This window comes from Antennarius striatus, chromosome 14, assembly GCF_040054535.1.
Source record: "Antennarius striatus isolate MH-2024 chromosome 14, ASM4005453v1, whole genome shotgun sequence".
NCBI classification, from domain to species: Eukaryota; Metazoa; Chordata; class Actinopteri; order Lophiiformes; family Antennariidae; genus Antennarius; species Antennarius striatus.
In genome coordinates, this window is record NC_090789.1 from 13,215,492 (window position 1) to 13,240,812 (window position 25,321).

A 25,321-nucleotide genomic window follows, 5' to 3' on the forward strand; every position below is an offset into this window, starting at 1 on the left:
TCCAGATGAAGCATCTAAACAACAACGTGTCAAAATATGGCTCCCTAAAGAGAAAGTCCAAAAGTCCCAAAGTTATCAGTCTGGAACAGACAGAAAACAAGATGTAAATCAAATGAAAACAATCATGTAGCTCTCGATCAGAAACAAGGATTTTTTTTTTCAATCAAGTTTTTTACAGTTATTAGTAGTATTATTGTGTGTAGAGATGAATTATGGCTCTGTCTCAGTTTAGGTGTGTGCAAATTTCAAAGGACACACATCTCCACAATGATTATTGCTAAATGGCCAAATGAGTAGATCCTCCACAGCCACAGTTGGGCCATCGCTGTCCAAAAGATTGGAAGCACCAGCTGTGTCTTTGGGGCAGTTTTATGTGAAACAACAGACTGCAGGACTGCATCCAAATAAATAACAATTGAAAAAAATGTAACACATTAAAAGAAAAAATCCAATTCTCTGTGACTTTCTGCTGGTGCATCTTGCATTTCTATTCTTATTTATTACTCTTTCTGCTGCTACTCTGTTTTTGTTTTTCAGTGGATGTTTGGTTTCTCTCCTTTTCAAAATTCTCCTTTGCTTTGACAAACATGGGTTGAAACATGTGATGTTTCAACCCAAAACTCAGCCTGTTACAGAAAAAAAAATCATTCATTTTGAAATGCCAGAACAGGACTCACTGAGCAGGACGGTTGCAGTTAAAGTGACTTTCTCTATGAATCTTTGGATAAAACATGAACATGTAAACACACACACTGGCGGATAACCTACTGTGGTGTTTGAGCTGAGGTTGAGGCCAGGGGCAGGACAGGAGGAGGAGGACGAAAGAGGAAGAGGAGGAGGATGGTGATAAAGGTTTACCTCATCCGTCTCAGCGGTACGGCGCGTCGACCACACAAATTCCATGATGGCCACAAAGACGGCGATGATGAGGCCACAGATCAGGACCACGAAAATCCCACCAATGTTCTCCATGCCGAGACCTGAGAAGCACATGAACATGGAAGCATACAGTCATGCACTGGAATAGAGTGTAGCGTGCCATAACTTATAATGATGTACAGTAATGTACTGCAACATATAGTATATAGTACAGTAAATAATGCAGTGACATATAGTATATTGTGTAACATTTAGTAATGTACAGAACCCTCTGCAATCCCTCAATTGTTATTCTCACCTTGTCATAAAACTCCACTTGAGTGGCTGAAAATAATGCTAGAATAAGCTAAGGTTTTACATTTAGTGAAAAACAGGATATAAAAATCTAAAATAAATGTACTTAAAATATCCTGAATTTTCCACAAGAGCAGTGGTTACTGCAGTACTTCCTGATCTCTCACTAAACAACACCCTGAGGATTTTCCTTTCAGTGCTTTCCTATCTTTGTGAAGACACACACATTGTATAATGTGCAGTCGGTAACAAAGAGAAACTAGACTTGTCTTAATGGGTTTTAACAGCAGTTTAATGGCTTGATTTTAATTCTAGGGCTTCACACTCACATAATTTTGCTGTTTGCTCTGGAAAATAAGAAATTTGTTTCAGTAGATGGCAGAGGAGCTGATCAATACTCACAGGACTCACATTCCCATAATGATCAGCTCTTAAACACATGATTTCATTGATGAAGTCGATGAACAGATTCTGTCTCACCTTGTTGCAGTCAGAAACATCAGGGGAAAAAAACATGTAGGGCCTTTGTGGGTCGATAACGGAAATAGTAAAGGAGAACGCTCAGACATCACGATCGATGTGGACGCAGACAAAAGACAGAGCTGGAAAAACACGACGTAATAGATGATAACATGATTGAGCTCCTCTTGCATCAGAGGGACCATTTTCATGTTTTACGTCTCAGTTTACATCTTATGAAATAAAAAGCAAGCCAGAGACGAGACAGAATGAAGACTGCTCATTAGGAAAAAAAATCTATTGATCATTTTCAGCAATGCAGCTCCTGGTGTCAGTTTTGTCTGACTTGTGGATCTGCTTTGACTCAGATTCAAATATTTTGGCAAACATCGGCAGAGGTGTGAGAAAAGACTTTGAGTTAAGGAAGTTCTAAAGCAGGGGTGTCAAAGTCAAATACACGGAGGGCCAAAAAAACAAATTTGCTACAAGCCGAGGGCCGGACTGGCTCATTCATTCATTCATTGTCATGTACCGCCGCTGCATCCGCCATAGTGGGTCACGGGGAGCTGGAGCCTATCCCTGCTGGCATGGGGCGTGAGGCGGGGGACACTCTGGGCATGATGCCAGTGCACCGCGGAGCCACATACAAAGACATACAAACACACACACTCACTCCTACGGGCAACTTGGGAACGGCCAATCAACCTGAAGCGCATGCTTTTGGAGGTGGGAGGAACCCGGAGAGAACCCACGCGGACACATAATTGTGCATGCAATAATGCATTCACAATTATGTATTTACCTCACCATCTCTGAACATATACTCCACCTGGCTGTAAACCCCCTGCTCTCAGTGTCCACCTTCCTTTTAGGCAGTTTTGAAGAGGGGAGTAGCTAAATCCGGTCTGATTGCTGATAAACAATAAAACCAAAGCCCGCTTGTTGCGCTGCAGTGTCTTCCGCTACCGTTGCATTGTGGGGGCATGCAGTTTTGGTGCGTGCAAAACACCAGCAGGCAGATGTGGCCTGTGAGCCGGTTTTAATAGTAATTAAAAATCATCCGGCGGGCCATAAATAATTCGTCACAGCCCAGATCTTGCCCACAGGCCTTGACTTTGACATATGTTCTTTAAGGGGAGGTTTCCCTACACACATCATTGTCAGATTCCCTAAAGCCAAGGTAATGAACATCTTGCAGCTATCCGGCCCTATGTGCACAACATAGCTTAATACACACGGTATTTAATCCTGTGCTAAAGCAGTTGGTAGCAAGCAACAAAATAGCTAAATGCATCTTTAAACCAAGAGTGTCAGAGAAAATAAATGATAACTTACAGTATTTGGCATCACTTTATATAACATAATACATGAAATATACATTAAATATATGACACTCGGAAGTTTAAAAAATACTTACATATTATTTGTAAATTGAGAGATCAAGAGATTCAGAAAATAAGTGAACTGTTTTCATGGGCTTCACCACCTACCACGAAGTGATTGATTGACGATGAATGAATGTTAATTAATTCCAGCCTTGTACAGAATCCCCAACCCCCCCCACATTAAAATAATTAAGGAAAACATCATATTTTTCGTCAACCAATAGACATTCATATTCTCCCTGTGCATAAGTTACGTAAACAATGATAATGCACAAAAAGACATGCAAAAGTCGTGAGAACACACAGACTATGTTTTTACTCCGCTGAAAGCAAGTGGGAAAGAACGAGATGTATCCATCCGCCAAATAGCGGTGCTGTTCCAAAGTACAACTCGTAACTTGGATTTCCACTCGTATGTCAAACAAAAATATAGACCGAGCCACGGCTTGTAACTCAAAAAACTTGTATGACAAGTCGCTTGGATCTCGAGTCCTTTGTATGTCAAGGTAATACTGTATTATTATCAGCCTCAGCTTCAACTTGTGTTTTGCACAACTGGATGTATGCAAGAAAACTAACATTCGCCCGCAAATTTCCTCAATGGGCTAACAGAGATGCTAGTAGTTTCAGACCCATTCATTTACAATGACAAATCGTATCTGGTGATGTCATGTGACGGTTGCTTGTCCTGAAACGCACTAATGGGTCCTGTGATGACTACCTTTAGCTCGGTGGTCCTCCTCTTTGGGACACTGTCCTCCCTCCCACCAGCGTCGCTTCAAGATCTCCAGCCTGTTGCTCTCCTGCAGCTGTAAGATGCCCAGAGTGATCTCGTCTCGATAGGGAGAGCCTGGGGATGAGAAGGAGCATTCCACTCTGGAAAATCAGTCGCAACAAAGGTTAATATCTTAATTCTTAAAAGAAAAACAAACATCTTTACAGAGTCAATCACATATTCACTTCATATAACTGATGAACTGCCAGATGTTAAGAGAATGGGGACAGTGACAAAGTGGTGGTGGTATGATTTATGCATATTAAATATACCTAATGCTGTTTTGAAAATGACTTTTCATTTGAAGTCTGGGTTGTGCCCTTTGCTTTGAAAACATTGGTTTTGTTGATTACTCATGAATTGCAAATTTGTTCAGCAGAAGCAGCACTGCCCTTCAGCTTTAACTTCACGATTAATCAGTATTATTTTGTATTAATATTTTACTTGCTGCAGTAGTAAATGACAATTCATTAATCCAAAAGTTGTCCTCACTTCATCACCGCCCATCCTTACTCTAATAAAATGACAGCGAATTTCACCGCATGACAACAGAGTCTGAATGTTTCAGAGTCAAAAATACATCTTTGAAAAAATGATGATGTCTTCACTGATTAGATGATAATTAGATGAGATTTCTTTTTTTTTGTCCACATCTTGAAATGCCACTTTGCTCTGGTGGTGATTTTGAGTGCTGGTCTGAGGGTTACTGCCCAATAACCTTTATGCTTCTGGGAGGCAATAGTTTTTGACCGGAAAAGGTCTGCTCTCTCTGTGTCACGACATTGCCCCAAGTGGAGGACTTCATGTATCTTAAAGTCTTGTTCACCAGTGAGGGACTGACAGAGAGTGACGTTGACAGATGGATCAGTGCAGTGGCTGCAGTGATGCATTCATGGTGTACATTCGTCATGATTAATCTCTCAATTTACGGGTCAATCTATGTCCCTACTCTCACCTATAATCATGAGCTTCGACTGACAGGACAAGATCCCAGATATAAATGACTGAAATGAGTTTTCTACGTAGGGTGGCTGAGCACACCCTTAGTGACAGAGTGAGGAGCTCTGTCACCAGGGAGATATTTGTAGTAGAGCCGCTGCTCCTCCACTCCGAGAGGGTGGCTCCGGAATCTGTATCGGATGCTTCCTGGATACCTCCCTGGGGAGGTGATCCTGGCATGTCTCGCTGGGAGGAGGCTTCATGGGAGACCTATTTTTGGTCTGGGAACACCTCAGGATTCTCCCAGAGGAGATAGAGGAGATGTCTGGGGAGAGGGAAGTCTGGACATCCCTACATAGAGTGATGCCTCCATGACCCCGCCCTGGATAAGCGTTAGAAGATGGATGGATGGATGGACTTATTTGTCAGCTCATGACTTCCTTTCTGTTCATAAAAAAAGTGATATATGCCCTTCAGTCGAAATGATTCATCCGAATGCCACACTGTTCTCCTTTTTTTAGGAAATTACACGTCTATGTGGACGGATTGGGATAATTATTTACTACAACAGATGGTATGTGACATTTTTCTGTCAGAAAGTCTTGAGAAAAACTGGACAGTAGCACTGCTAAAAAGAACATTTGCACAGCTCAGTTTCTGTGTAAAAGCTCACTGTGCATTAGTTCAGTTAGCTTGGGAGACAACACCTACTAGAGGCAGCTGGGTGACTCTACTGCCTTCATTTACATTTCTCAACAGACACTTTGACTGATGGGACAAAACTTTGTTTTGTCTACCCACAGTTCCCTCTCCTTCTTGCACTTCAGTTACTCCTGGAAGACCATTGACCAGCTAATCTATGCAATAACACTTACAACCACGATCATGACTGAGGCATGACTGACGGCCTCATTGGTGAAAGCAGACTGAAGTCAAATTGGAATAAGGATACATTTAATTCATCAAGAACAGCAGCTGCACAAAGAATATGATCTTGTTAACTGTAAACTGACACACAAGGTGTTGGTTAAAGGCAACAAACCATCAAAATATAACGAAAATTATTTGATGTGATAGCAGACTAGACCCATTTACACTTCGGTTGAAAGTACACACACAAAATTAGTCAGGGTTTTTGTCTGTTTACAGGAAGAAATGAATAATTCATCTGGTGATAGCTGCCATTTTAACTCTGTTGAATATCCAGCAAAGGATGGAAATTCTAAATTTTCTATAATCAAAGGACAGGTTTAACACTGTAGGGACGTTTTGCTTTATACTGGGTCCCACATTTGACTATAAAGCTCAGTAATTAATTAATTGCCTTTTAACTGACACTGACCTGTGGAATTTTTGGTAGCCAACATCATTTTTATACTGCCTGATAACCTCTATGTTACAACAAAAAAATATTAGTTTTAGCATTTTGCAATAAGATATGTTCAAAGACCAAGGAGCTTTTGGAAAGCATTTGATAGCAACTGTCAAATAGATCATAAATAACAAATAGCAAAAAGCTGAATTATAGCATTTAGTCTGCCTTGACCAAAGGAGATAAAGAGACTTTCTTCATTTAGTTAAGTTGACCAGATTCACCAGACTCACCCAGAGGCATACCAATGCCGTATCCTTTGGTGTCAAGCAGTCCACCAATCTGTGTGAGGTTGCAGTTGAGTCGGCGGTAGTACTCGTTCATTGTGCTCTCCATAAGGAAGGCATACTTGGAGTTGAGAACTCGGGCAATTCCTTCCTCAGTGCTCTTCACAAAAACACTGGGCTGCTTGGAGTACATGTAGTTCCACATCCGCTGGTATGTTTGGTACCGTGAGTTCTGGAGGAAGGGAGGAAGTAGCATATACTCAACCTCATTGTAATCTGCTTAGCAATTCTGATTTCAGGCCCATTAAACGCCAAATGAGGTTTGCCATCATATATATATATATATATATATATATATATATATATATATATATATATATATATATATATATATATATATATATATATAAAATTATTTTTCAATTGTGTTTGTTCTTTGTATATTATCCATTTACCTGAGATTTTTCTGTCTGTTAAACACCAATAAAACCTGCCTTTAAAAACTGTATACAAAAAGGATATCATCATGGCATCATCATTATGAAATTACACTGCTGCAGCTGAGAATTTGGTTTAATATATCTAAAACCTGTCTCACCATGAAAAACGTCATAGTGGATCCTCCATGGATGGTCCCGTACTGGATGTTGGTTTGGTCAGCCAGGTCATCTGGAGACTCAATGGGAACCTCCATCCTTTGGACGGTGAGAAAAGCTGCCAGGTTTGCGGTGTAGGAGGAGATAATGATGAGGGTAAATGCCCACCTGAGAGGAAAGGAGAAGATGAACATTAACCTTTATTTACCCTGAGAATCAACTATTTTATCTCTCCGTTCATTTTTAGCCACAAGAGGAAAGCAGGAGCGAGACAGATGGAGACTCCTGCAGGAGGTATCAGGAGTTTTAGGTAAGAATCATCAACCTAAACATAAAATCCGGCAGCAGCAGGGAGGAGCAGGACTCTTCCACTGCAGAAGCATTGATGAGCAAGGGGCTTTGGGTGTGAAGGGAGGATTGAGAGAGACGTACAGTGGAGAAAGGATGGAATTAGATGGGGGGATGTAATGGAAGTATGTATATCCAGCAGTAGCTGTTTTGTATGAGTCCTTATAAAAATTCATAATGAACTGCATAAATAAAGACTGTTTTGCCACCAACAATTTTGTTGGAGTCCTGGTTGGGACAGAGCTGGACAGACAGAGGTTACCACGCCGCAGTATGTGTTAAAGCCATGATGTGTTTTTATCACACTGTGCCCAAGGAGGAAAAGACTTGTCAGAGAAAAGATGCTGATGACTTTGCCAGTCCCCCCAGTGCCTCTCTGCCATCTGTGAGACAGCAGCAACTGGTTATAAAGGACAAGAGGAGAATATGGGGGGTGAAAGGAGAGCACATGAAATGAGACGAGACGAGAGGAGAAGAGGACTGAGCCCGTGTGCTTTTAACAGCTGTATTTTAGAGAATCTGGATGCTGCTGACGCTGCCAAACTGGAAGCATTACACACTTAAACCAAAGCTAAAATGGGACAGTAACAAGTAAAAAGTCACAAATACCGCTGCAATAAGCATTTGAATCCAGTCACAAGTGAAACACAAGCGAAACACAAGCGAAAAGGCTGAACGTTTGACCGAATAATGAACTAAAATGTAGTAAAATAAATATGATTGCTAAAAATAATAAATTTTGAACAACAAATAACAAGAACAAATAATTTTATGGGTTTGTATTTTTCAGGGTCCTGATGAAACCACTGTGATAGCTTATTATTATATTTTCATAATTTTTCATAAAAAAAAAATTCAAGGGAAGAAAAATAACTGCGAACAAACTTTTAAAAAATCCATTCATTCGTAAGTTTGAACTTTATTCACGAGAGGGCATACCGCCATTAAAAAGGAAAAAAACAACAAGTCTGTATGGTGTGGATGGCCTAAGTCCTTATGCCTCACCCCTATGTAAAGTTTCAGGCAAACTTAATTTCTATATACTTTGGGAAAATGAATAAATAAACCTAGAACTGAATTTCGAGGACCCAAAGCTCATATATCTAAAACATGATGCCCCACAGCTCAACAAAAATGCCATGTTTGTGAGTTACAGTATACAGTATGTGAAGTCTGTGTGGCAAAGTGGTCATTAGACGCTGCTCAAGTGGGGAAGAAGATGTGATTGGACAGAGGGGAAGAAACAAATCAGGAGAGAAACCAAGTTCATGCAGTTTACCATCTGTTCACCTTCTGATGATGTTCCTGAGGAAGGAGGGGGTGAGAAAGAGGGTAGAGGACAGGGAAGGATAATTGAAGAGAAGCCTGTGATTACAATGTATGGAAAGTAACATCGGAGTATCTTCCTCATCCATGAACGTGGACTCAGGCTGTCTGAAGGGCAGAGGTGGGAATAGTTTGTGGTGGATCACCAGCGTGCAGTAAGTCATGATGCGTTTATGATGAAGCAGTTTCAGACTTCGGCAGAGATTGTATTAATTTTATTAGGTTGTTTTTACTATCTCCGCAATAAAAGCATATTAAAACATGCTGTAAACTCATTTTTTTTCACCATTCAGAAGCACATGGGGGTTAACTAATCTTCTAGTAAGTAGTGCAGCCTATATGGGACTGCATCACATTTCATCCACAGAGGACAATTTATCCTCTTTTATTAACCATAGAAGGCACTTTTACGGCATGTTTTTAGAACATTGGGACACCACAGGGGGAATTTCTCCCATGACCCCAAGCTTTGCATCCATAAGGACACGGAGACACACAGGACGAAATAGCAGTAGTGCTGTAGAACAGCCTGTGGCACCTCAAAACAAAGACATATTTACATTCAATGTCAAATAAAAATGGATGGATGGATGGATGGATGGATGGATGGATAGATAGATAGATAGATAGATAGATAGATAGATAGATAGATAGATAGATAGATAGATAGATAGATAGATAGATAGATAGATAGATAGATAGATAGATAGATAGATAGATAGATAGATAGATAGATAGATAGATAGATAGAACAGACAGCTGTTCTATTGTAACACCAGCAATTCCTAACATGTAAAAATCACCAGGTTAAATGACAACAAGGTCAAGTTTCTTGACCTGTGATACACTGAAGTTTGGGCAGTGTGTGTACAAGAATGAGATAATTTGAGAAGAGGAAGATGTAGAATAAAATCCCTTGACTATAATAGCATTAAAAGTGCAGATGGAAATAGTTGCAGAGTAGAAATAATAGACATCTAAAGTAAATATGTCATGATAAGTTTGCAGTTTTCTAAATGTTTAGTGAACTGATTTCCTAACCTGCAGCAAACTTGAAGGCTATTAGTTAAAAAAAAAGCGAGTTAGCGTTGCTGCTTGGTGCTGGGGCATTAAGAGCTCTGTGGGACCTTGAAATTCTTTCTAAATGTCAAGGAAGGCCAGAGCAGACGGGTCTCTCCTTGGTTCTGGTTAATTGTTGCACTAAAATTTTTAAAGTCTGTGTTTTGTTTTGTTTTTTTCATTTTATTTTAAACTTGGATAACAACAGTCACGTTGTCTTAAAATAAAGACTTCATTCAGTTTTTCTGCATGTTTGACATTGTTTTACCACCTTAGCATCTGACAAAGTTTAAATCTGTATCAAAATAAGACAGACAGACAGACAGACAGACAGACAGACAGACAGACAGACAGACAGACAGACAGACAGACAGACACAGACAGACAAAACAGACAGACAGACAGACAGACAGACAGACAGACAGACAGACAGACAGACAGACAGACAGACAGACACAGACAGACAAAACAGACAGACAGATACCAGACTCCGCTGACGCAGCGAGTGGACAGAGCTCGGGGCATGATCTCTGAGCCCTGCTGCATGAAGCCGCCCACTGGGAACCACAGACTGTTTCCCAGCGTGTACTGGTTCTCCAGGATGTCCCGCCGCTCCCGGAGGCACGGGTGGGGGTTGTACCACTCATAAGGGCTGAGTCTGGGGGAAGAGCCACAAAAGTCCTCTGTTAACACATGAAACAGATATGATGCAGCTCCTATGAGGTATCTTCTCTTGTTAGTACATTAACTGAACTATTACATGTCTGTTTTGTATTATCGTGTTTTCAAAGGAAAGAGAAACCTGCTCAGATTTTAACTGCATTTCTCAGACAGTTAAAAATGTGTCTATAGAGATATAAATTCATACATAAACAAAATGATAAAACAAACACACATGCTTGACTGGAGTTCAAAACAGTCTTGTTAATATTCACATCACAAATTGATGTGTAAACACACAATTACAAGCAGGAGAGAGATGGTAGAGACCTGCACTAGATAATTAATGACATAGAAACATTTGATGCAGTAGTCAATCATCCACCCGCTCTTGTCTTCTCATCTGATCCTATCTCAGGATCAGCACCATGTCATGGTAATCTGGTCGCATAGGCTTGGTTTTCTGCGGTCACATGGTGCAGATTAGCTCTCATAACAGGCTGCATGGGAGCAGGTATTAAAAACACCTACTTCTGGGTGATGATATCAGAACCTTGAATAATTTGATCCATAATTAATGCGGAATGGAGCTTTTCCCACTGGAGACAAAGCCAGTGTGAAAACAAGCATTGATTTCCACGCATTGGCTTGTACCTCCGCTCCTCACCACAACCACCAAACACCTACACTCACACATGCAGATGCGTTACCTGGCAGCGAGGAAGAGGATGCAGCTGACAGCGAGGTACGCCAACAGCATGAAGAGCCAGACAGCTGGAGAGAACGGATCCAGGAAGGAAAAATAGCCAGGCTTACGGCCCTGAAATACAGAAATAAAATTCTACTCTTAGTTTTAAAATAATTTCAAACAAATGTTCTGATTCTGTGTGTGTCCAGCGGTCTGCTCTCAGTTTGACATGACAAAACTTCCAACCTTAGAATACAGGACCCCATTCTGGTGGCAGACCTGGGAGGGACGCTTGTTGGTGAGTGTCTGGTGGCTGGTTAAATTAAATAAACGTTAAATTCAAGATGAAAAATATGAATCTCAGCAGTTTGGCACAGATGAGGTTCTCATGTCTCCATCTGGCAGCAGTGAATTTTTATAATGACCATCTGCTGGTCACACAAAGCACATTAAGTCTGTCCACGTCTGAGGCTGAGGAACACAGATTCACTTTTGGTTGGTAAAGTACAGTTTTAAATTTTATTTATTTATTTAATTATTTAATAAATATTTAAGCTGTTAAATTGTAGTTAGTTGCCTTTAATATGTTGAAACCAGTTATTTGATGTTTACCATCACCTCTCTGCCATATGTGATGTCCTTCCATAAACTGGAAAGAAAACAATATTTGACACCAAACAAGGCTGAAGAACTCCCTAATCGGACCTAGTTTGAAAAGATAACTGTTCTAATGATGTCAGCACCTTTGTTTCTGCTTTCAGGCAATGATTTGATGTGAAAATATCTTTGTACCAAAAGGTCAGACAAGACTTTTCTTCGGTAGGAATGTGAACCAGAGGAAAAGAAGGCAGGTGATAGCATAGATGGGCTTTACAGATGTCCCTATATTCAGCAATGTTTTTACACTGAAGCTGGAATTACAAGTATGCGTATTTATCCACTGGTGTAGAATGTAGGCACAGGGATTACACAGGGACTCTGAGTTGTACAGACAGCACCTCTGAGGCTAAGATATTGAATTGTGCTGCCATATATTAAAATCTGTCATTAAGTAACATTGTACTTTTTTTTTATCCAAGAGAGTTCTGCATAGTCCATACTCTACTCTAATGGTCAATTACTTGTTTCCTGAGAGTACGTAGAGCTGTTTTGCAAAATAAAGATCCTATATAGAGATGTATCAAAATATTGTTGTACACAGCATCGCCTTTTCATCAGCATTCATGACCCTTTAGATGTCCATGGGATACAGGCATCTTTTATTATTATTTTGCTACATTGGGACACTTCTGCAATGACAAGTCGTAAAAGTGGTAATGTTTGCCTTCAACATTAAGCATTGGGGAAGGTTATGTAATCAAATCCTTTTTTTGTTTCCTTTTTCTTTTTGTTTGTGAGGAAATCTTTCAAAGGGGTGGATTTTGAAAAAAAAAAAGTTGATTACATCCTGAAGCAGATACAGGTATAGACAAAGATTCTGGGTTGGTTTTAAACTTTCTAAAACATTGTCAAAAACGGTAGACAGACCACGACTTCCAATGTGTAGTTAACATAACATAAATTCAGATTTTATGTATTCATGACATGTAAGAAGTCAGAATTAGATGAGAAATAGATATGTCAATATGGGACATTTTATTTTGTTGATAACTGACAATGATTAAAAATGCTAGAAGTAACTTTCTACATTATTTGTTGCAAGGCATATCTGAGTACAGCAACATCATCTACATTAAAATCTATGTCAGGAACCTTAAATTCTGGATAAATTTTGAAACAACTGTTAAAGGGTTTTGTTTTCATGAAACTTTTTCTTATTATTCAGGTTTTAATGCTAAATCCAAAAATCACCGCATGTGCTCTCTGAGTGGTTTCCAATCCAATCCAATCCAATCCAATCCAATCCAATCCAATCCAATCTTTATTTGTTGAGCACTTTACCACAACCGCAGTCGACCAAAGTACTGTACAGACGAATAAATAAAAAGAAGAAACATTATAGATAAAAGACAAAGTGGATCAAATATCGCAAGTAAAATAAATAAATTAAAAACATAAAATATGGATAAAAGCAAAAGCCGTAAATCAGAGCAATAACAATAAGATAAAATAAAATCCAGTGTCTATCTAAATGTTAAAAGCCAAGGAGAAGAGGTAGGTTTTCACACGAGATTTAAAAACAGACAGAGAAGAGGCCTGTCTGATCTGCTGAGGCAGATCATTCCACAATTTAGGCGCCACAACAGCCAAGGCGCGGTCCCCTCTGAGCTTCCGTTTGGTTTTGGGCACATTCAGGAGCAGATGATCAGCTGACCTGACAGAACGAGCAGGTACATAGGGGTGTAGAAGCTTAGAGGGGTAAGGCTGGGCAAGAGCATTCAGGGATTTAAAAGTAAATAAAATAATTTTAAAATGGATTCTAAAATGTATGGGCAGCCAGTGGAGTGAGGCTAAAATGGGGGTAATGTGCTCATGCTTACGGGTGCTGGTCAACAGACATGCAGCAGGGTTTTGGACCATCTGGAGATGGGAGACGGAGGAAGCACTAACCCCCACATAAAGGGAATTATAATAGTCCAGCCTCGTGGTGACAAAGGCTTGGATGACTGTTTCAAAGTGTTGCCTCGAAAGAATCGGTTTTATTCTGGCCAGCTGCCTCAAATGATAAAAGCTTGACTTCACTACTGCCCTGATCTGGCTGTCAAGCCTGACACCTGAGTCCATTTTTACCCTTAGATTAGTGATGGCTGGCCTGACATGCTGGGCCAAAGACCCCAGATCTGGAAGGGGTGTTCCAGCGGTGCCACCAAAAAACATCATTAAAACTCAAAAACTTCAGAGCCATCTAGGCCTTAATGTCATCAAGACACTTAACTAATGCAGCGATAGAGTATGCATTATTCTTTTTGAGCGGAACATAAATTTGGCTGTCATCCGCATAACAGTGGTAGTGAATCCTATGCTTCCTGAGTATGGAGCCAAGCGGGAGCAGATAGAGAGAGAACTTACTGAGCAGCCCTCACCTTCATTTCTTTACTGTTATCCGCTGTAGAGGTATGCTGTGGCAGTTCATTCATCAGGCAGCCACCATCATATGCTGCAGAGGGAACGCCTCGCAGCCACAGCCTCATCATGCCGTAGAATGACTATGGCCATATTAAAGCCTGTATTTTTTAGCATTTTAAATACATTATATTAACCTCTACTCGAAAACCCACTCTAAGCTATTCAAGCCGAGATGGAGAACACTCCTCACCCTGTTGGATCCCATGAACACCATCAATTTGCCCAGTTGAGAAAAAAACAACCTTTCGAGGACAACAAATTAGATTCCTGTCTTGTGCTGGAGATGACCTTGTTCCAGCATGAAGTAATTGGTAGGTTTTTACCAGTAAAAAAAGAGCCAGATGTGATTTGAATAAGAATCCTGAGATTATCCTGAGATTATATGTGTATCTGGTATATACATGTGTACAATCTCTTTATTGGACTACACAGTCACATTGAATCTGATAGCTCTGCTGAAATCAAATACAATTCAATTATGTCTGCCAGCATAAAGAGCTGTACTACAAACACACATGCAGCCTGTATGTACATAAATAGCTTACAAGTCAACTTGAAGATGGTAATCTCTTTAATTTAATTTAAATTGCTGAATTCTACACACACATTAGCCAAGCGGCATCGTGTTTATCAGTGTTTGTGCCAATGGGTGTTGAACAGCTTATATTTATGTCTGCTGTTTTCACCGAATCATTAGTGCTCAATATTTTATCAGGGTGCTATTCACTCCAAATAAGACACGAATATTTATTATAGGTAGCACTAGGAGCTCTGACATCACTGCCGAGGAGACGCCAGCTGCGATTGAGGAGAGGAAGCATTGTTACTTAGAAAGACGTGTGACACTCCCTCACTCACTGATTTTTAAGAAATGAAGCAGCTGTTTATTATTCCAGAAACTGGTTACTGAATTATGACAGAAAGCTGCGATCAATCATGTTTGACTGATGCTGTGTTTGTCATTAAAATCAAAAGTTTCTCTAAAATTTGTTTGGTATAATTAGCAGCTGTGTTGTTTGAAATATAATTCTTCTTCTCCTTTCGGCTTTTCTCTTCAGGGGTCGCCACAGCGAATCAGTTGCCTCAATCTAACCCTGTCTTCTGAATCCTCTTCTCTCACACCAACTACCTTCATGTCCTCTTTCACTACATCCTTAAACCTCTTCTTTGGTCTTCCTCTAGGCCTCCTGCCTGGCAGTTCAAAACTCAGCATCCTTCTACCAATATATTCACTATCTCTCCTCTGGACATGTCCAAACCATCTCAGTCTGGCCTCTCTGACTTTATCTCCAAAACCTCTAACATGTGCTGTCCCTCTGATGTACTCATTCCTGATCCTATCCTTCCTGGTCACTCCCAGAGAGAATGTCAGCATCTTCATCTCTGCTACCTCCAGCTCTGTCTCCTGTCTTTTCCTCAGTGACACTGTCTCTAGGCCAAACAACATCGCTGGTCTCACCAGTTTTGTACACCTTTCCTTTCATTTTAGCTGAAACTCTTCTATCACACATCACACCTGACACTTTCCTCCACCCGTTCCATCCTGCTTCTACACGCTTCTTCACCTCTTTTCCACACTCTCCATTACTCTGGATTGTTGACCCTAAGTACTTAAAATCCTCCACCTTCTTGATCTCTTCTCCCTGTAACCTCACTCTTTCACTTGGGTCCCTCTCATTCACACACATGTACTCTGTCTTACTGCGGCTAACCTTCATTCTTCTCCTTTCAAGGATAAACTTCCACCTCTCTAGCTTCTCCTCCCCATTTTCCCTGCTCTCACTACAGATCACAATGTCATCTGCAAACATCATAGTCCATGGAGATTCCTGTCTAACCTCGTCTGTCAGCCTGTCCATCACCATAGCAAACAAGAAGGGGCTCAGAGCTGATCCCTGATGCAGTCCTACCTCCACCTTGAACTCCTCTGTCACACCTACAGCACACCTCACCTCACCAGACTTCCTCATACAATACCACAATTCCCCTTTGGACATCCTGTCATAACCTTACTCCAGATCTACAATTTTTAATTTTCATAAGTTATACGTCAGATGCCCTTCCTGACACAACCCTCTGTATTTATCCGTGCTTGGGACTGGCACAATAAGACATTGGCTTGTGCCCTCTTGCGGCTACATTGTTGTTTGAAATATAATTAATACACACTAATTGGATTTTCTTCTCTTATTCATGTCCAAAACTGCCTCAGATTAACTCAAACGTTGCAACATTTATAAAACTTAGAGGTACGATTATTTTGAATTTTGTCAGTGGTTTTGACATTTAGTCTTAGTTCCGTATCTCCATTGCATTTTTTAGTCAGGTTTTAGTCAACTTAAAGTCAGGACATGTGATAATAAACAGCACTTTGTAAACTGTTGGATTACTGTTAGCATTTCCATTGATGTCGAGCCCAAATCATCATTTTCCCCGAATTCCATTTTTCTTTTCTTTTTTTAATTAACCCCTTGATCACAGTCCCCAAATGTAGAGCAGCAAACGTTGATTCCATATCAGATTTACTTCATCATTAACCTGTTTGATAAAAACAAGTTGAATTATTACAACTGCTGAGTTATCCCTATATACATGAAATATGCTCTGTCTGTCATTATTCATTTTTTAACCAACCCCGGCTCCAAGCCAGCTTGCTGGCCAATGTGTTGAGACTGACCTGGATGAGAAATCTACTCACTATCTTTACCTAATAAAAATGTAAGCACCTGCTATCCTGAAGGAATCATCAGTGGGAAACAACCAGATGATAAACCACTACACACACACACACCACTCAATCCACAGAATATCTGTATTGAAATGTATTTCTGTACACAAACAAAAGTTATTTCAATTTTACTTTTTAATCTCTCGTTTAATTCTTATTTTTTCTGCAACAAATTAAAAGTTGACTGTGTTCTCATAGTCAAAAACGTTTTGCAATGTTTGTTAGTTAAATTAACACATTCTTGTGTAAAAGGGCTGGTCAGATGGTCGAACATTACAGATTTCTGGGAGGTTGTGCTTATAGGGGCCCTGCTGGAAGCTCCTCTTTCTGTCTAGCAATAATTTATTCATTCTCTGTTAGGGAGGACATTTGACAGCATCTGCACTGATAGAGTAGCTCTGTTTCCTAGGCAACCAAGGTTACCAGACACCCGACTTTGTCCTAGTCCTGCCAGCGAGACAGGTGGTTACACTTTAAGATGCACAGAGCGAGAGCTGTTAATTAGAAGGTGACCCACATAGGCCTCTTTTTTTTTTCTATATAGAAGGACATTCCACAGTGGAATGAATCATATTTAGAAGAACAATTTCATTTTGGGCACAGGGCACATCCCACAGAATTAGACACCATGACACCAGGAAGCGTCCTTCAGAGTTGACTTGCTATTGCAATAATCTCACTTGCATTGTTGAGCTTATTCTCATCAGCTGAGCTTCATTAAACTGTTCGATCTCATAGCCTTCATCCAGATCTGATCTGACCAATTTGTCGTTTGTCAGATTCCACTCACATGTAAAGGAAAAACTAAACAAGATAAACGAAGTACAAAAAACCCCAACCACTGTCTTGGAAAGACTGTATTTTCCTGAAGAGGAAGAGGTGTCTGGGGAGAGGGAAGTATGGGCATCCCTGCTGAGACTGTTGCCACCACAACCCGGGCCACGGATAAGCTGTTGAAGATGGATGGATGGATGGATGGATATATGGTATTATACTATCTCTGTAATCAGTCATTACATTAATATAATAAAAGAAGAAAATTGCAACCATATTCCATCACAAAATGGAAGAAGGCAATTTTTGAAAGTGAGCAACCAAGGTCAGAGAGGTGGATTATATTGTAAAGCCTGAAGAAGACCATCAGTCAGAAACACAATGTTTGTCTGCCCAAAAGACTCTCCAGGACATCACTGAATTGTGATTGGAGTGCTAAAATTCATGCTACTAGCAATAAGAACAACTTTTAATAAAAAATAAATAAATAAGAAGACATTCTGTGTTACAGTATACAGTGCGCCCTTGTTCTTTGCGGTTAATGCGTTCCAGGAACCACACGTGATTGAGGAATCCGCTCTCGAGATCGCAATCTATTTATCTTATTATTTACGGTAATTTAAACGTTTATGAACCCTCCCCGTACTGACATTAAACCACCTTCTATCTGTATTACCTTCTCCCACACTCTCATCGACTGTTTAAAGCACTTTTGTGTCTCACAAAAGTCAGAGACTGATGGAACGAGCGCACTTCTGGATGCCATCAACCAATAGAATGTGCGTACAATATAACGTGACTGCCGATCAAAAATCTAAGATGAGGTGGAGTCATAATCGTTAATACAAGATTGTGCGAGGTTGCACTGTACTCAACATCACAGAAAGAGGTTTGATTTCAGCAACACCAACAGGTTATTTGTTGGGTTTGTTGGTAAGATTTTTTTAAACCTACTGGATAGATTTTTAGCAAATTGTTGCTTGATGCTTTATACATGGAAAGAACCCATTCAAGTTTTGTATGTAATCCAGATATTTTAAAGTCATTCAACATTGTGAGATAAATATTTTCCATGATTATGCCTAAAAAACTGAACAGTTGTTTTTTTTTAAAAAAATTGCAAATCCTCAGTGAAGTTCAAGGCTGGATTAAAAAGCAAGTGTTAGTTATATAATCATACAAGAGCCCTTAACATTTGGTTTAGTCATCCAAATACTGTTAAAAATGATCTAATCATGTGTCTTCTCTAAATTTTCAAAAGTTATTGCTTGGTTCAGGGTAATTATAAAAGATAAAAGGATAACAATTTGTTTGTTCGTTGCATTTTAACAATATTTGGAAGAATGTAGAAAGGGTCTATTTATATGAGGGGTGGATCCAGACTTCCTCCAGCATACTGTAGTTTACCAAACCAGCTAGCACACACTACATACTTTATAATATGTTCTCCTCCCACATTATGTCCAAGCTAACATTTACGAGTGCTTTTCATGTCAAAATGTTTGAAAAATCTGTCACACTGAGTTTTCACTTTATCAAGACTGACATCATGTTATTCATGTTCTGCCTGAGTGAGAGCGGATCTCTGCAGCTGGTTCAACATGTGGAGCAAGACAAAGGAAGCTTTTATAGAAGCACGTTGACTAGCATGGCTTTAAAATGTCACAATCAGAAACCACATGGCATTCGTCAGTGTAGTGCCCTACAGGGAGAATTTTACAGCTGCTGAAAGCTATAAACCCAACTCTTGTAATTGGGTGCAGTGAATTTGCATGATGGACAGTTTACTTGACACATCTGTTCATTCCTGATTCAGGGAAATCACCTCCTGGATGCCATGTCAACTCAAAAACAAACAAACAAACAAACAAACAAACAACTGATTTGCCTATCTGACTCAATGCCATGGGTCCAGTTTCAGTTTTCCCTCCTGTACTCTGTACCCTGATTTCACTCCCACTCAATCCTGTCACCTGTGTTGCTGCAGCCACCCGCTTCCCATTTTCAATCAGGCTCCACCCCATTCTTGCTCTGCTCAGACCTCAGTTTGCAGACAGATAGGATTTTGTTGAATTAAATTATGAATGTGGACTTCTTCCCTGGTGTATTGGATGTGGGTCCTAACCACACTCATGACACTCACATCTTTAAAAAAAAAAACCTCTTCTGTATGGTGAAAAAAAATGTATCACTGTTTCTAAACTCTGTAATGCATCTCATATCTTTTCCAAGCTGAAAAGGAAGTCAAAAGTCATGCTTCTTTCAAAATTGTGCTGCACCTTTATTTATGAGCAGCTGAGATCCTGAATAAAAGTGATATCATATTTCCTTTGGTGTTATTGAGTCATTTTTATGAGAAATTGTATTGTGAATTGCACTGAATGAAATCAATTTGACTTGATTTCACTCAGCATGAAGTAAAAAACAATAAAACAATTCAAAATGAGAAGAAAAATCTAAATATGTTACAGCTGGGCAAACTGAGGAAAAAGGGCCTATTTACATGTGAAAGCAGACATTAAATGGAGTATCAGTTGAGTGTATGTCTGTTATTTACCTGAATGTCTATCAGCGCTATTTATTCTGCGCTGTTGTGCTGTGGACTCATTGCTTCAACATAACTTTGTGATCGAACATGAGCGGTAATAAAAAAAAAAGTGTAGATGAAGGAGTCACAGACACAATAAACTATAATTAAACTAAAGCTCCAATAAACTCCGTAAACTTACTCATGCAGGAATGGTTCACAGTTCAGGAGTTACATTTTTTTGTTTTACTCAGTAAATTTGAGTAATCATGTCACGTCCTTTGCTTTTCAGATTCTGTCTCTGGCTTTCTTTTTGTTTCCCGTCTCTGTTTCAGTCTTCATGTTTCAGTTGTAGTTTAATCACCAAAGTTTATTGGAGTTTCTGGCTTTTGTCAGAGGGACGCTATCCTCACTCCTCCTTCCAGTCTGTTGCTCTCAAGTTTACCTTGTGTTCTTGTGTTTTTTGTTTTTCTTGTATTTTCCACATATTCCGTAATTTTTCGACTTGTTGGATTGTGTTTTTATGGACTTGACTGTTTTTTTCCTTTTCATATTGAGTTTAGAATTTTGGTTATTTATAATAAATATTATCGTTGCTGTATCGTAATGTGAAGGCTTTACATTGCTGGAATTTGAATTCATATCTGCAGGTTTCTGTACATCCATGACTCAAAAGTCGAAGGAGAGAAACAGCAGAGCAACATGTTGTGACTCTTTTTGTCTATTGTGTGGTCCAAACTCATGCCTTGCACACTGATATTAACTTTGTGCCTTAAACCAACCGCTCAAAAGGCTAATGCACAGAAATGTCCCCTACACAGCAAAAATAAAGAAATACAAGCATTGCAGATCCCACCAGGAGCATTCAGTGGCTCATTAGCTTCAGCTGCGCACGACCATACTGCGGTGATTCTAATGTGTTTGGAAATATGTCTACATGCTGTGTATTGGGTTTGGCATGGTAGATTTGCTGATCACATAAGAGTGTGCTATTGGCCTCGTTGGAGGGATCTGCTGTCTGAGCGCCCTTCAAACAGTTTGCGGTCCACTACATCTCAAATCTAGTGCAGGAATACATGACATCATCTCTTTCCCAAACTAGTCCTGCTGACTTTAAACCAATTAGAGGAGCACAGACAAAAACGTTTCCAAGGACTTAAAAACATGTACAAATAAAAACGGTTAAATAAGATGATGCCTTTTGTGTATCCAATAATATTTTAGTCTGAAATGGCATTATGCATTATGAGTATGTTCCCTAATGCCAATTTTTAATCGATTATTTCTACGCTGTATTGCTTTTTTTCATTCATTTAAATATACAAATACTTGATCTTCCACCAACAGCTACCAATCAGAAATGCTGGAGTGTATTCACTGATTTATGTAAATTTAATTAAAGGTATGCCACAGTAAAGCACATTAAGTACACACGGGAGAGCAAATGGGGGGGGGGGGTAACAGGCTAATACCATTTTATTTTGACCACGGTCCTGTGTGTGTGTCCTCAGCACACCCTGTTAGCCAACCTATCTACTGTGTAATATCATCACCAATACTGCATTGTATAACAGCAACCTTGCTGTTTGGTGGAATGAATTTATGATGCCTGGGATTTAAATCTACCTGTTTAGTCTGGAGCATGGAAATTTCCTCCTGATGGAAACAATGGATCTCTCAATGCTTGTCAGCTCTGCTGTGTGACAGCAAAATCTCTGCCGCATGCCATTACTGAGAGTAAAAATCTGCTCGTTAGTCTTAACCCTAAAACAAACACTTAAGAGAAAGATGTTGCAGTGTGAGGATGTCTCGGTTGTGCATCTGTTAAACAGCTAGCTGATCACTCAGTCAATACACTGAGGCACTAACAGTGGACTGGATCAAAATGAGGACAGATGGTGGAGGTGAATACTGATGAGACCTTCAGTAACCGCAGGCAGCTACACTGCAGCACATCATCCGTCTGCCCTCAGAGGAGACGCATCATTATGTTTTAATGACAACTACTAATAAATGCATGTTTTATTAACCTTTACTGTTATTAACCAAAACGCACATTCACACTGCTCCAGCTGCTGTCAGCCGCTGAGGTGACAGATTCAAGGACTTAAAGCAGTTACAGCTGCTGAGGACATCAGTCCTGAGACTGTGCATTAAAACTGAGGGGCATGATAGAGAGCCAGTTTGTCAGACTGTTGTTGTTTTTCTTTTTTTTGCGTAAGACTGGTATTTTTTTAATCTGCAGGATAATAAGTCATGATGGTTGTTAACGCTGGTTTTTTTTTTTTTAGGCGCTATGCTTGCTCCTATAAAAAAGTGATTTGGTGCATCATATTTAGTGCAAAATAGACTGATCACATGTCACCTACTTCAGTCTGGAGGAAATTGTTATATCAAAGACCAATGGTATTGCAGTAAATAAGGCCTCAAAGGAACAAAAGACCACAAAAAACAAAAAGTCCCAACCACTTCTTTCGCAAAGACTGTATTCTACTGAAGAGGAAAAGCTGGAAAAGGTGTCAAGGGAGAGGGAAGTATGGGCATCCCTATGGAGACTGTTGCCCCCGCAACCCGGACCCCGGATAAATGGTTGAAGATGGATGGATGGATGGTATTCTAGTGGCTGTGTAATTAGTCATTACATTACTATCATAAAAGAGGAAAAGTGCAACCAATTCCATCACAAAATGGAAGAGGGCAATTTTTGAAAGTGAGCAACCAAGGTCAGAGAGGTTTGAATTGATTGTTCACGACAAACCCAGTGGTGGGTTATATTGTATATAAGCCTGAAGAAGACCCTCAGTTTGAAACACAACGCCTGTCTGCCCAGGACACTCCACTCCAGGACATCATTGAATTGTGATTGGAGTGGTAAAATCCATGCTAATAGCAATATGTACTACTTTTGATTCATTTTAAATTAGACGACATTCAGTGTCATATTCAACATCACAGAAGGAGGTTTGGTTGCAGCAACACCAACAGGTTATTTGGTTGGTTTGTTGGTAGGATCATGTTAAACCTACTGGACGGAGAGCCATATTGTCATAGACTGGTATTGTGTGTGTGTGTGTGTGTGTGTGTGTGTGTGTGTGTGTGTGTGTGTGTGTGTGTGTGTGTGTGTGTGTGTGTGTGTGTATGCGTGTGTGTGTGTGTGTGTGTGTGTGTGTGTGTGTGTGTGTGTGTGTGTGTGTGTAAGGTGGCTCCATTAATCAGCAGGATAATAAATCATGATGGTTGTTAACCACCTTTTTTTTTTTAGACGTTGTACTTAATCCCATTAAAAAGTCATGTGGTGCATCATATTTAGTGCAAAATAGACTGATCACATGTCACCTACTTCAGGCTGGAAGAAATGGCTTTTATTTATGAGAGCTATGAAGAAGGTAACATATTAATGTTATATCAAAGAGCAATGGCATTGCAGTAAATAAGGCCTCAAAGCAGACAGCTGCTGATTGAGTACATTCATGTTCATACCCTTAAGGTACCCCCAACCCATTTATCTGTAATGTGATATCCTTACATCCCAGATAGCCTTTACTGTAAATTGGATGTTGCAGAGTTAAAAAATATAAATTAAATTTATTGTACTTTCATCGTTCTTTCAGTGAATGAATGATGCACTGTGTGAAATCTAAATTGTTAATATTACCTGATACAAACAGGAAAAGCTATTTTCTGCATCATCAATTGAAAACTGAAATACATAAGTGTCATACAAAGTGATGCACACAGTTTGTGCTGCTGTAATTAAATTTTAACATCATGAATGTATAGCTCTGCTTTTTTTTTTCTTTTCTTGCACACACATTCCTTCAGCTGGGAATCTACATTATAACACCCATTACAACACCCACCCAGGCGGCAGTGGCTCAGTGGTAAAGCGGGCGGTAGAGCGGGTCGTCCTATGATTTAAGATCGGCGGTTCGATTCCCGCTCCCGCCCCCCCAAAAATACCCGGAGGTGAGCTAACAGTGGGAGGTGTCAGCTCATCTCCGGAGCACTGCCGAGGCACCCTTGAGCAAGGTGCCGTCCCCTTTACAAAAATTGCTCATTTGAGGCGCACCAAGAAGGAGCTGCCTGCCACTCTACCTCCCCTGCATGCCTACAGGCCCCTTTGTGTGTGTGTGTGATACAGGGGCCTGTACTCACATATATGTATGCATGCGTTTGTAATCAGTAGCTAGAGTGTGCTTCTTAATTTCCCTTCGGGGATCAAACCAGTATATAAAATAAAAAAATAAAAAAAAAATAAAAAAAGAATATTGACATAAACAGAAGAGAAGCACTGACTACAGTATAACCAAATTTAATCCAGGACGCTCACCAGAGGGGTGAAGCATCAGTCACCACTAGCTGGTAGTAGCTAGCAGCATTTAGCGGCTGCCTATAACGGAAGAAGAGAATTATGTAAAATGTTGAGCTAGCCATTGATGCTGCTGTGTTACAGGTCACACCTTTTTTGCTGAAAACAATGCAATGATTACTGCAGATGAGTTTTAAGAGTAAATACATGTGTTTGCTGCGGTGCTAAAACACCCGATACAATGTGACAGTCAGTCTTTTGCTTTACACTTCCTTGTGCTCTTGCTTGTAGTTAAAATTACCATGTGTGATATATTTCCACACTTTTTTTTACTCTTTAGGAATAAACAACGATGAAGATCATTTCTGACTCTAGTCACAGGAAACATGGGGATGTCTTCTATAGTAAGTAAACACCCTGCTGGCCTGGTTTGGTTCCTTCAGCTACAATTTAACTGAGGCAGGCCACTGTCTGACTCACGGGCGCTGCAGAAGCATCAAGTTCTTGTTTCTAATTCAAGTCAGGGAGGCAGAGTCACCGATCCTCCCTCACAGGCTGAAAAAAGTCATATTTTTCAAGCAGGGGCTCTCATAACTTTCCCTCACCCGAATCATACTCTATCTTCCCCCAAAATAAGGAGGAGAAACATGCCCTCTATCTGTGTCCCAGCTCTTTTATCTGCTCTACCAGCACTCCTCCCTCTGCATGACCTCTCCGGTCTCAGGAACATTTTCCGTCACCTCATCCTGAACTCACAGTTTGACTGAGTGACCTGAGCTGTCATTGGACTCTTGTTGCCTCCAGCAGCAGGAATCCAGCTGAGGAGGTGGCTGCTGTTGTTGCTGCAGTATTTTCTCATCAAATCATTCGCTAGACAGAGCGAGAGAGGCAGGAAATGTCAACAGGTGCA

The 25,321-nt window shown here is 40.1% G+C and overlaps 1 protein-coding gene across 1 annotated transcript in view; it reads right to left on the reverse strand.

Moving 5' to 3' along the window:
• LOC137607019 (glutamate receptor ionotropic, kainate 5-like) overlaps positions 1 to 25,321 on the reverse strand; it is a 74,613-nt gene that overhangs the window by 815 nt on the left and 48,477 nt on the right. Inside the window, exons 13-18 of the mRNA XM_068332425.1 lie at positions 11,030 to 11,139; positions 10,144 to 10,317; positions 6,929 to 7,094; positions 6,337 to 6,562; positions 3,739 to 3,867; positions 859 to 980 (exon numbers count right to left, since the gene is read on the reverse strand). Of these exons, the coding sequence (XP_068188526.1) occupies positions 859 to 980; positions 3,739 to 3,867; positions 6,337 to 6,562; positions 6,929 to 7,094; positions 10,144 to 10,317; positions 11,030 to 11,139 (927 nt within the window). The remainder of the gene's footprint in view (positions 1 to 858; positions 981 to 3,738; positions 3,868 to 6,336; positions 6,563 to 6,928; positions 7,095 to 10,143; positions 10,318 to 11,029; positions 11,140 to 25,321) is intronic.